The sequence below is a fragment of the Falco peregrinus genome, chromosome 14 (genome assembly GCF_023634155.1).
Source record: "Falco peregrinus isolate bFalPer1 chromosome 14, bFalPer1.pri, whole genome shotgun sequence".
Classification (NCBI taxonomy): Eukaryota; Metazoa; Chordata; class Aves; order Falconiformes; family Falconidae; genus Falco; species Falco peregrinus.
The window spans coordinates 5,726,042-5,736,830 of record NC_073734.1 but is presented as its reverse complement, the minus strand read 5'-3'; the positions used below and the strand labels follow the sequence as shown (position 1 = coordinate 5,736,830).

At 57.6% G+C, this 10,789-nt stretch overlaps 1 protein-coding gene across 1 annotated transcript; it reads right to left on the bottom strand.

The window, feature by feature from the left end:
* Positions 1-6,144: 6,144 nt before the first annotated feature.
* FOXF1 (forkhead box F1) lies at positions 6,145-10,314 on the bottom strand. Its single transcript, XM_055819046.1, has 2 exons — positions 9,168-10,314; positions 6,145-7,588 (listed from the first exon to the last, which is right to left on the bottom strand). Exons 1-2 carry the CDS (start codon positions 10,225-10,227, stop codon positions 7,428-7,430), a joined length of 1,221 nt encoding a protein of 406 aa, XP_055675021.1. The 5' UTR covers positions 10,228-10,314; the 3' UTR covers positions 6,145-7,427.
* Between the last annotated feature and the right edge of the window lie 475 nt (positions 10,315-10,789).

The window sequence follows — 10,789 nt, the reverse complement described above, 5'->3', positions numbered from 1 at the left end:
TTGCTGTGTAGTCTTCTGAGTGACAGGACTCAGAGATTGTTTGTTTCCATGGAGAGAGAAAAGAAAAAAAAGTATCTCCTCATCAGGGGAGGGAGGGAGGAGAGCCCTCCCCTGGGCCCCGCAGCCAGGCCCCCTTCCAGCATCTCCATGCACATCAGTCCCTGGTCCCACCCCCCAGAAAGCAGGCCTTAAGGACAGAGGCTTTATCCCATTATCTCTGGAGACCAATAAAATATCGTAGAAAAGGGACGGTTAAATACTATCTTCAAGTCATGTCTGGGTTATTTTTTTTTTTTATGATTTCATCGTCTTTTGCTGCTCCAAAGGGAGAAACAAATGTTTTCTAGGGGCATGTTTCCATTGAAAAATCTAGCACTGGGGCTGTGTCTGCCTCCACAACTGCAGCAAGAGGTGAGGAGCTGGGAGAAAAGCATGTGCTGGGATTTCTCTCATTCCGGTTCCTCAGAAGGAACAGCCCCGTGCAGCAGTTCTGGCTTTAGAGGAAACATCTGTGGCTGTAGCCACGTTATTCAGGCAAACATACCCCTCCGTGAGGTAGGCTGTTGTGTACAAATGCTTTTATTTCCTCATTGCCATCTATTAAAGATTATCTCCCTACAAGAAAAGTGCACCATTTCCCATGTTTTCATGTGTAATGTCTGTGATGTCTGCTGTAAACATCATGAAATGTTTGCCTGCTCCTACACTGACATAGGTATAAAAGTCACTGCTTTTCATCTTTCAAAGCACTGCAGAAATGTTTAGGGTCGTGTATCCTGCCATTGTTCTGGGCTGGGCATCCCACTGAAGTCACTGGGAGAAATGAGTTCAGGATACGGACCTATCTAGTCAATCTTTACATGGCCCCAGTAACACCCACGTTTTACAGATGGGAAAATGAGGAAGGCGGAGATGGCTCCTGATAGACTAGATGCAAATGGCAATTCCAACCACTTTGGAAAACAACTGGAGGGAACAGACTAGAAACTCATCAAAAATAAAAATAAAAATAAAAATAAAAATAAAAATAAAAATAAAAATAAAAATAAAAAATAAAATCCCATAGCATGGTAGCCTTTGGACTTTTCTATGTGACAGGTACCTGATGTCCCAGATGGGCACCTTGTTGCTGCTTCCCAATGGAGAGCCGCAGTGTTGTGGTTGCTGCCTCCACGCGCAGGTCAGCCCTGCTGTGGCTGGGAACGATTCTGCCCATCCTGCTCCACAAGCGCCTTCCAGTCAGGGCACCCAGCACAAGCCTTTTCCCAGCCCAGGGACAAACCACAGCTCTCTTGCCCTGTGAGACCAGACGTGCGAGAGAAACAGAGATAATTTTTTCCAAAACACGCCTCCTCCCCAGGTCTAGCTAGTCACATACATGTGTTACAGTGCAGCCATCCCATGCAGGAACACATGGAGCTAGACCAGGGTGACTTTCTTCCTTTAAGGAATAAGGCAAACATATGGGATCATTAGTGGGAGAAGAAAAAAGGGGGCACAGAAAGAAGGGAAACATGAAATGCTGCAAAAGCTTCTACGTTTCTAGGCATTAGTGTATCCATTGCTGCCACTCCTTAGTATTTTTAAGTGAATAATTAGTCAGACAAGAGTAACACTTACATTTTTCCAGAGGGATATCATGTTTTCGGAGTCTTTCCAGGCACCTGCACTGCTCAGACTCTGCAGCATAGTGTTTCCATCTCTCTGAAGGCGGCGATTGCTCGGGTAGCTGGTCTGCAGCGGCTTTTCTTGACCACAGAGGAACACCATTGCTATGGCAAGTGAACTCTTGGTACTGTGAGTCCCTGCAAAACTTTCCAGGCCATGTCATCTTGCTTTCCCAGGTGTGTTTGCTTATTTTTTCAGTAATTAGCCTGAGGCTGGGCTGAGCCGCAGAACTGCCTTTTTGCACCACTTTGGGTTTTTCAACTCCGGCTGCTTTAAGTAAAGAAACGCCTATGTTCAGGCTCACACCCATGTAAGAGCCACTGAAGTAAAGTGGCACTGCCAGTGTCCCCGCATCTCTTTCCATGATCAGGCAGAGATGCTTTGTCCTCTAGAATTGTCATTTGCTCTTTGCTGCTTGTACCAGTGGCCTGCAGGCTTCCTGGGATCTCTCAGAAGACCTGCGAGAAGTGTCCGAGAAGAGGAAATTCATGTTTATGACAAAGTGATTCACCTCAGTGACATTTGCTGAAGGATCTGCATCTCCCTTGCAAAAATTTAGCTCATTTTTAAGATTGGAGTTAAAACATTTATTAGAAGTTTGATGGATCAGAGCAACTATTGATCATGGGAATTGGTCTCAAAGAGCTTTTTGTAAAACTGTGCAAACAGACAAATCCCCAACCCAGAAGCTCAGTAACAGGTTTATTCGTTGCGTTGTCTTTCCTCAGCAATATTCTGATGTTAAGTTCTTATCGGGTAGGATGGATACTGACGGTGCAAGTTACTTAAAAACCCCTGAGCTGTGGGCCTTCCCTCGCTGATCTGATCTGGTAATTGTTTCTATGAATAACATCAGCCCCTGATTGCAGAGCTGCTGCTAGTGCCCAGGGCACCTCCTGCTCATCGGGGGGTTGGGGGGGTCTCCTTTGGCCAGTCACGCTTACCTGCATCAGATATTTTATCCCCAAGGATGGCTCCCAGTGACAAAGACTTCTTGGCAGGGATATGCAAATGCAAAGCCCACAGGAGCACCCCAGCACTGTCTTGTCCTGAGGAGATCAGTGTCAGGCAGCAGCTACGCTCGTAAATATGCATGGAAAGGGAACAGATGTTCAGGTGTGGTCTTCCAAAAGCTTTTCAGTGACATAGAAATCCAAGTCCCCTTTTCAAAAGTGACAAGAACTGTGGCTCGGATGCCCTGTTGTACACAGGTCCCAGACTTCTGGTTTTGAGGGAGAAATCAGGCATCCAATTGTTCTGATGGATCTGAGCCTTTGCCTGCTAAGAAGTTGGTACCAAAATCAGAACTTGGCCTTCCAAATCCTGCTTAAGATTCAAGGTGTCTGTTCCCCTCAGTTAAGGCTCCAGGGTACCCAGTTTTCTGCTACTCTGGGTAACCAACCTCACCTGAGAGCATCATGGGCCGAGTGTCGGCATTTATGGGCTACTTCATGCTATGCCATGCCAAATAGCCCCCTCTGTCCCTCCCGGGCACTGATCAGAAGCATCCCATAAGCCAGTTTGGTGTGGCATGTTCAGTCACCACTATCACGATGCTACATCTGAAGGTGTGATAAAGGAACGTTCACCTTCAGAGCTCCGGATGCCAGAAGCCGGGGGCGGAGGGAAGGGGGGGGGGCAAAAAGAAAAAAAAAAAGTAAAATAAAGCAAACCTTTAACACCCAGCCCTTGGAGAAAAGGTCAGAAATCCCCAGAACCGGCCAGGTTTTAAGCCCAAATTGGGGGAACCCGCGGCGGGGCGGGGAGCGGGGGCGAGGCGCGGGGGGGGGGGGGCGGTGGTTCCGGTCCCCGACACCAGGTGGCGCTGCCGCCACGGTAACGGCACCGCCCGCCCCCTGCCGGGGCGCCCCCCACCCCGGCCCCGCTCCTCCCGCGGGGTCCCCCCGGCCCCGCCCCGAGAGCCCCCCCCCGGCATCCCTGCCAGGATGCTGCCCCCAAAAAACGAGCCGCAGACCGCCCCGACGCCCCCCGGCGATGTGCGTGTCCCCCCGGGGGGGGCCAGCCCCGTCTCTCCTGTCACAGCGGTGTGCGCTCCTGCTCTGGGGTCCCTGCGTGACCCCACGCCCCTCAAGCGTGTCCCCACGCGGGACCATCCATGCGCCCCTCATCCACATGCCTGGGGACACAAGCCGGGGGGAGGGTGACAGGGTGGCGGCAGATGCGTGGTGGCCCTGCGAGGGTGGTGGACGTGCCGGGAGGAGCAGAGGGAAGGGTCGAGGTCCCCAACTCCTGGCCATGGCAGGGCACGGCCGGGGCACAGCTCGCCTGTGAACCCCTGGTCCCCTGAGCCAGGGGTTCGCTTTGCATCAAACCCAGCTGGAGACACCAGGCCCTGTTTCTCGTCATGCTTCAAAATCTCAGCCCTGTAGAAAACTCATGGGCCTGCATCTGCAATGAGACCTTTCCTCCAGGAGAAATCCAAAGCCCCAAGGAAATGGTGGGGGTGTAGCACCCACAGACTGGGAAGCGGGTGCCGAGGAGCAGCGAGCGGGTTGCTGGTACCCAACGCAGCCACAGCAGCTGACCACGCTCAGATCTGGGCCGTTACGTGAGCAAATACCACATTTCTGAGCAAGCCCATGTCTCATCTCCTGTTACAGGGCTCCAACAGCATTTCTGAGCAGGCTTCTCTCCTCGCCTCCCACCAGAGCCCAAACCAACCCTGCAAACACAGGCGCGGAGCCTGCATAAAGGCACCGTTTGTGATAGCGGCTGGGGGTTTTGCCATCCTCTGGGACAATACATGCAGGGGAAAAAATCAAGTTTGTCTTGTGCAGAAGGGCTGGGGGCAGGAGCCTGCGGGGTTTCATCCTCTCCTCCCTGGTGGAGGTGTCTGAGATGGAGAGCTGTCTGTTTAGACTGCGCTCACTGGCTTGAGGAATATGTGGCGTCCGTGGTATGCGGTGGCTCTGTTTTTCCAGGTTTAGGAACCGATGGGAGGGAGGAAAATAAATCATGTACACCTTTGTTGGGGACCAGATATCAACCCCCTTCAAGCTGGACCTCAGGCTTGCAAGGTACCTGCTCTGCCCTTTCCAGCCTGGCGGAGACCAGGCTGTGAAGGCACCAGTCCTGCACACAAACGAGCAAGTCCAAAATTAATCTGAAGGATGAAAACGAGCCTTAGGAGCAACAGCAAGATTTCAAGGAAGGAAGAACCACTTGGCAAAGACTGAACTCCTAACCCTGGGCCTTTATCTCAGCCACACCTAGCGCAGTTATGTGCTTCAGGAGCAAAACCCTCAGTCCTCAGCTGGTATATGAAAAGGATGGCAACAACACGGCTCACCTCCAACGGGGACGGGCAGCAGCGCAGACGATGGAAAACAAAATCCACCCGTAAAGGCATAAAAACAAGGAAACCCCCATAAATACTGCAGGCTGCTTGCCACTACAGACCAACTCTCACAAAAAAAAAAAAAAATAATCCAAAACCCCTCTCTTCCCCCCCAAAAGAACCCCAAAACAACAACAAAAAAACTCTCTAAGAGAGGCCTCCACCAACTCTGTTAAAGCCTTTCCCACCTGCTTAAATTAAAAGAATAATTAAGCTGTTGTTGTTACCAGCTAACTTTGCTTTTAATTAAGCTGATCACACACAGCTGGGCTAAATAGTGTACAGTAACCTAATTTCCCTATATAAAGACAGAAATACACAGCCAACTAATCAGATTAATTCACATGCTGTTTTGTATGTGTATATTCATAGTATGAGTGTTGATATAGATATACTGGCCCATGGGTTAAAGCAAAATTTCCTGGGTATGGTGGTACCCTCATTTAGATCAAATAAACCCAAACTTTGCAAGGAAAAAACTACTTTTTTTTTCCAGTCCCCGCTGCCTGCTGTCCCCTCGCTGCGGATTTATCCCACAGCATGGGATGGTGATGGTGCAGGAGATGATCTGCTTAATTTTTATTATTATTATTATTTTTCACGCAGGGGAAGGAGCCGCGGGAACTCGCAGCGCCGTGCCGTTCTCAGCGGAGGTTCCACGGGTGGAGCACGGCGGGGATCCGCGGGGATGCGCGGCTCGGGCTGCCCCAAAAATGCCCGTGTCCCTCCCGGGGTGGGGGGGGGGGGGGAAAGGAGGCACAGGCTCCGTCCCCGCTGTATTTTCTCCAAGAAACAGGCAAAGAGCCGTGAAACACCGCCTTTCGCTTTCTCCTTGGGGGGAACAACGTGAAATAATAATAACCGTAAAAAGATAAAAATAAAAACCGTCTCCGGTTTTTCTTCCCTCCTCCTTTCGTTACCCGCATTTTAAATATCCCCGGCGCGGGAGGACCCCTCGGAAGCCGCAGCCGAACCCCAAAAAGGGCCCTTTGGAGCCTGCACCGAGGCAGGGAACTGAGGCACCGACCGCGGGAGGTTTGCGGAGCCGGGCCGGGCGTCCCGCGCAGTGCGGAGCGCTCCGCGCAGCTCGGCGGAGTTCACACACTCCTCAGATATAATTACGCGTGTTACACCGCATGCTCGTTTATTTGATGCTCATACAATCGTGAAGCCCATGTACAAATAACATACATGTTTTATTTCGGTTCGATTTTTTTTTCCTTTGGGGACAAAACGTACACAAAAGGGCAGGGCGAAAAAAATACCCCCATAATTACAATTTTATACAGTGCAGAAAGAATTAAAATAGGTGTCACCGAACTGTACAAAGACAGGGCGAAAAAAAAACCATAGAAAGGGGAGGGAGGGGAATAATCCTTCATTATATATATATTTCTATAAAAACATATGGAGGATTGTCTTTACAGAGACCATGATCGGTTTAAAATTTACAAAGGTTAACTAAAAAAAAAAAAATCTATATGGCAAATATTGCCAACAGAGATTCACCGATTTAATACTGATCAACTGAGACTACTCGTGTCTCGATTATTAGCAACAACAAAAAAATTATGTAGAATAAATAACAGAATGAGCATGGCTGTCTCTTGTCAAAGTGCCTTATTCTCTCTGCATAGGGTCTGATCCTGCAGTCTTTATGCAGGCAAAAAAAAAATTAATAGCTAAAAGAAAAAAATCCCTCTGACAGATTTCTGCCCCCTGGGTGTTTGCCGGAAAAAAAAAAAAAAAAATTTCTCCTAAGAAGGGGCTCGAAGTGAGACGGGACCGACGGGGCTGGGGCGGGGGACCCCGGTGTCGGGCCTGCTCCTGCTCGCGGTGCAGCGCGGAGGGGACCGCGGGCGCAGGATGCGCCGGCTTTGGGGTCGGGGTCCTTTCCAGCACATCCCCCCCCATCCCCAGCCCGATCCGGCTGTCCGCCTACCAACCGTGATGGCGACACTGCTCAATGCCAATTACAAAACTGAATTAGTAATTTAATTTTATCTTTCCCCCCCCCCCCCCCTTTTTTAAAGAAGCATCAAAACCTCAGTTGTCAGACTCTTCACCCAAACTCGCCGTCAGGGTTCTCAGGGCGGAGAGGGGGCTGCTTTTGCTTTCTTCTCAACCCAGCCCCAAGCGAAGAAGCAGAAGAAGGCAGAGACCGTCGGTGACTCAGACCCGTGGTGGCGGCCGGGCCCGGCCGATGCTCAGCTGCGGGCAGGCTCAGCCCCGGGGCCGCACGCCCCGTCCCCTGCCGCTCCCCGGGGCGCCTGTCTATACCTCCCGAACAAAGCCAGTCTGCAGAGACCCCCCCCATTCCATCGAGAAGGTCCTGGAGGGGGGGGGCTCGGTGCCCGGGTCAGGCCTTGCCGGCCCCAGGAGGTGTTTTTTCCGCCCCGTATCACATAACGCACGGCTTGATGTCCTGGTATGTCACTTGTTGGTGGTAATAGGAGCCGCTGCCCGCTGAATGCATGGAGGAGGAGGCCATGGCGTTGAAAGAGAAGACGAATTCCTTTCTGTCGCACATGCTCGGAGACTGGGAGTGATACCGCGGGATGCCTGCGGGACGGGGGGGGGGGGGGGGGGGGAAGATAGTCAGCCATGGGAATTACATTTAGTAGAGGAGGTTGAGCGCGGAGGGGGCGAGAAAAGAGAAAGCCGCCGTCTGGGGTAAAATAAATAAATAAACAAATAAATAACCAGCCCACCCAGCCCCCGCGGCCCCCGGGTGTCAGCGCGGAACTGGGTGTATTTTTGCACGCACACAAGCACCCGGGCACCGCCGGGGCTCCGCGGGCGCGGACAGGTGCGGTGGCAGAACCCCGCGGCCGCGGGCGCTCCCTGTCCGGCCTAGGGGCGCTCCGAGCAGCCGGGGTCCGGCCGCGCCGGGTTTAGGGCTTTGCTGCCCGTTCTGCGCCCTCGGAGGTGCCCGGTGCTTTTCCCACCGCCTCCGCCCGGGCGCAACGTCCGCGGGGTGCGGAGCGGGGGAAAGCGCCTTCGTGCAGCGGGGCCGGCGGCAGAGCCCGGGCGGGGAGGCCCAAACGGCACCGGAGCGGGGCCGCTGCCGCTGCTGCCGCCGCCACCCCGGGGCACAAACCCCAGGTGAACGCGGGTGCGACGGGGCGCGGTGCTCGCCCGGGACCCGCGCTGCCGCCACTCCGCCGCCCGCAATTCCGCTGTTAATCCGGAGCGTTTCGGTGAAGGCCGCGAGCGGGCCCGGTGGCTCCTCGGGAGGGATTTTTCCTCCGTTTTCCCGCGGATGCGGGCGTGCTCCCCCGGAGCCGGGCCCGCACGGTGCCCGCCGGCGGGTGCTGACCCCCGGTGCTGGGCCCGGGCTCGGCTGCTCCCCACCGGCCGCCTGACGCTTCTGCCCCGCTTCGCTTTGCCATTTCTGCCCCGCTAACGCTCCGTTTCACACCCGCCTCTGCCAGGCGCTTCCCGCTCCCCCGAAAGGCCCGGGGTGATGTGCAGGGACCCCCCCAAACCTGCCCCTTCGCCCCACCACGGCCCCCAGGGCTATCCCCGCGCCCCGAGGTGAACGCGGGCGGCAGGACGAAGCCCAGCGCTGCCCTCGGCCCTCCCCAGGCCTCCTCCCAGCCCAAGCACCGTGACCCCCTTCCGAGAGCCGGGGCACGGCCACCCCCGGCAGCTCCATCCCCGGGCCGGGGCTGGGGGGCGCGGGGGGCCCGGGCCACCGACAGCCGCAGGGGCGGAGGAGCGGAGGGCGGGGGGGGGCGATGGGCCGGGAAAGCGCAACCCCGAGCGGAGTTGCCGGCGGGCCGTGGGGTGCGGACAGCGGACATTCCCCCTTTCCTCCCTCGGGGTCCCGGCTGAGGCGTGAGACCCCCCGGGCCTCGCCTTCCCGCAGCTCCCGCCCTGCCGGAGCCCACCGGCTCTAGGCCCAGCGCTGCCCCAGCGGCGGAGCAGCCGCCCCCGGGGAGCGGAGCCCCGGCCCGGCGGTCCCCAGACCCGCAGCGGCGGCGAGCCCCGACGGCCTCCCGGTTGCCCCCGGGAGGGGAGGCGGGGAACGGGGGTCTCCTCCCGGGGAGCGCACGGCCGCTGCCCACGGAGCGGCTGGGCCGGGGCCCACGCGTGTCCGCGGCCGTCGCGGTGTGTCCCACGCGTGTCCGCGCCTTACCTTGCAGCTCGGCGGTGTTGTGGCTGTTCTGGTGCAGGTAGGACTGGTCGAGGGAGTGCGTGGAAAGGCTGGAGGAGAGCGGGTTGGCCGTGGGGTTGCAGGGCGAGAGGGGCTGCTGCTTGATGTAGGACGCGCCCGTGTTCAAGGCCGCCGAGGCGGAGGGAGCCCACGCCGAGGCCGAGCTGGAGTAAACCGAGTGGGGCTCCATCACGCCGCCGCCGGCGAGCAGCGGGGAGGCGGGCACGGAGCTCTCGTGGTGCGGGTACTCCCCCGCCGAGGAGCCGGTACAGCTGCCCATGTAGGAGTGCCCACCGTTGGCGGGCAGGTGGGGCACGGAGTGTCCCGCCAGGCCCATCCCCTCCACGTTGCTGGACAAATGCCCGTTCATCATCCCCAAGCCCCCTTCGAGGGAGAGGCTGTTGGGGGGGCAGGAGAGCCCGCCGGCCGAGCCCTGGAAGCCGTAGCTCTCGGGGAGGTGGTTGAAGCTGAGCCCGTTCATCATGCTGTACATGGGCTTCAGCGCCTGGCATTTCCTCCTGAAGCCGCGGGGCCGGCGGCGAAAGGAGCCCTCCTCGAACATGAACTCGCTGGCCGGGTCGATGGTCCAGTAGTGGCCCTTGCCCGGGCGGCCCAGCCCCTTGGGCAGCTTGATGAAGCACTCGTTGAGCGAGAGGTTGTGGCGCACCGAGTTTTTCCATCCCTGGTAGGAGCCGCGGAAGAAGGGGAAGCGGCTCTGCAAGAACTGGTAGATCTCGCTGAGGGTCAGCCGCTTGGAGGGCGAGCTCTGGATGGCCATGACGATGAGGGCGATGTAGGAATAAGGCGGTTTCTCCGGCCGCCGGATCCCCGCGTTAGTCTTCTTCGCCTTGGGACCGCCGCTGCCCGGGCCGCCGCCGCTCCCCGGAGCGCTGCCGGCCGCCCCGCCGGGCGCCGCGGAGGCGGCGTCCATGGCCGAGCTCTGCGGCTGCTTCTCGGCCACGGAGGACATGGGGCCGTAGCTGCTCTGCACCGGAGGAGGAGGGGGCTGAGAGGACAGAGCCTGCTGCGCTTCTGCAGTCATCTACGGCCAGGTCCGCGGCGGCCAGCCCCGGCCCTCCTCCGCCACCCTCCCCCAGGCGCCCCCCCAAAAGGCCACGCTGCCGGGGGCTCGCCGCCGCTCACCCCCCACCCCCCCACCCCCCCGGCCTCCTCCCGGCCCCCCGGCGGGGTTTCTCTCCACCGGGAGACTTCACCCCTCCGCGGATAAACAAATGGAAGCGACGACGACACCCCCCCCCCCCTCCGCTTTCCCTCCTCCTCCCACTTTATCCCTAAATCCGAGCCCGGCTGCAGAAGGCGAGCGAGAGGCGGAGGGTCGGGAGGAGGGGGGTGCGCAGGGAGGCGGGATGGGGGGGCGGGTGGAAGCGATCTGAGCTCGGCTGCTGCGAGAGAGAAGCCGGCGGCCGCCGCCTGCGCCTGCCCCGCTGCCCCTCGGCGGGCCGGGCTCCGCCGCCGCCGTGCCCCCCCCGCCCCGCCCCGGCTCTAGCTGGGCCGGCGCTGCCGGTGCTGCGGGGAGCTGCTTCCCATCGCGGTGGCTGTCGAGTCTGCCCCCGGCCCCGCCGCTCGCCTTGTACTTTATCTCT

Coding starts and splice junctions, on each gene's coding strand:
- FOXF1 (XM_055819046.1), bottom strand. CDS start 10,227: ATGACTGCAGAAGCGCAGCAGGCTCTGTCCTCTCAGCCCCCTCCTCCT. Junction 7,589..9,167: donor CAACACCGCCGAGCTGCAAG/GTAAGGCGCGGA, acceptor CCCGTCCCGCAG/GCATCCCGCGGTATCACTCC.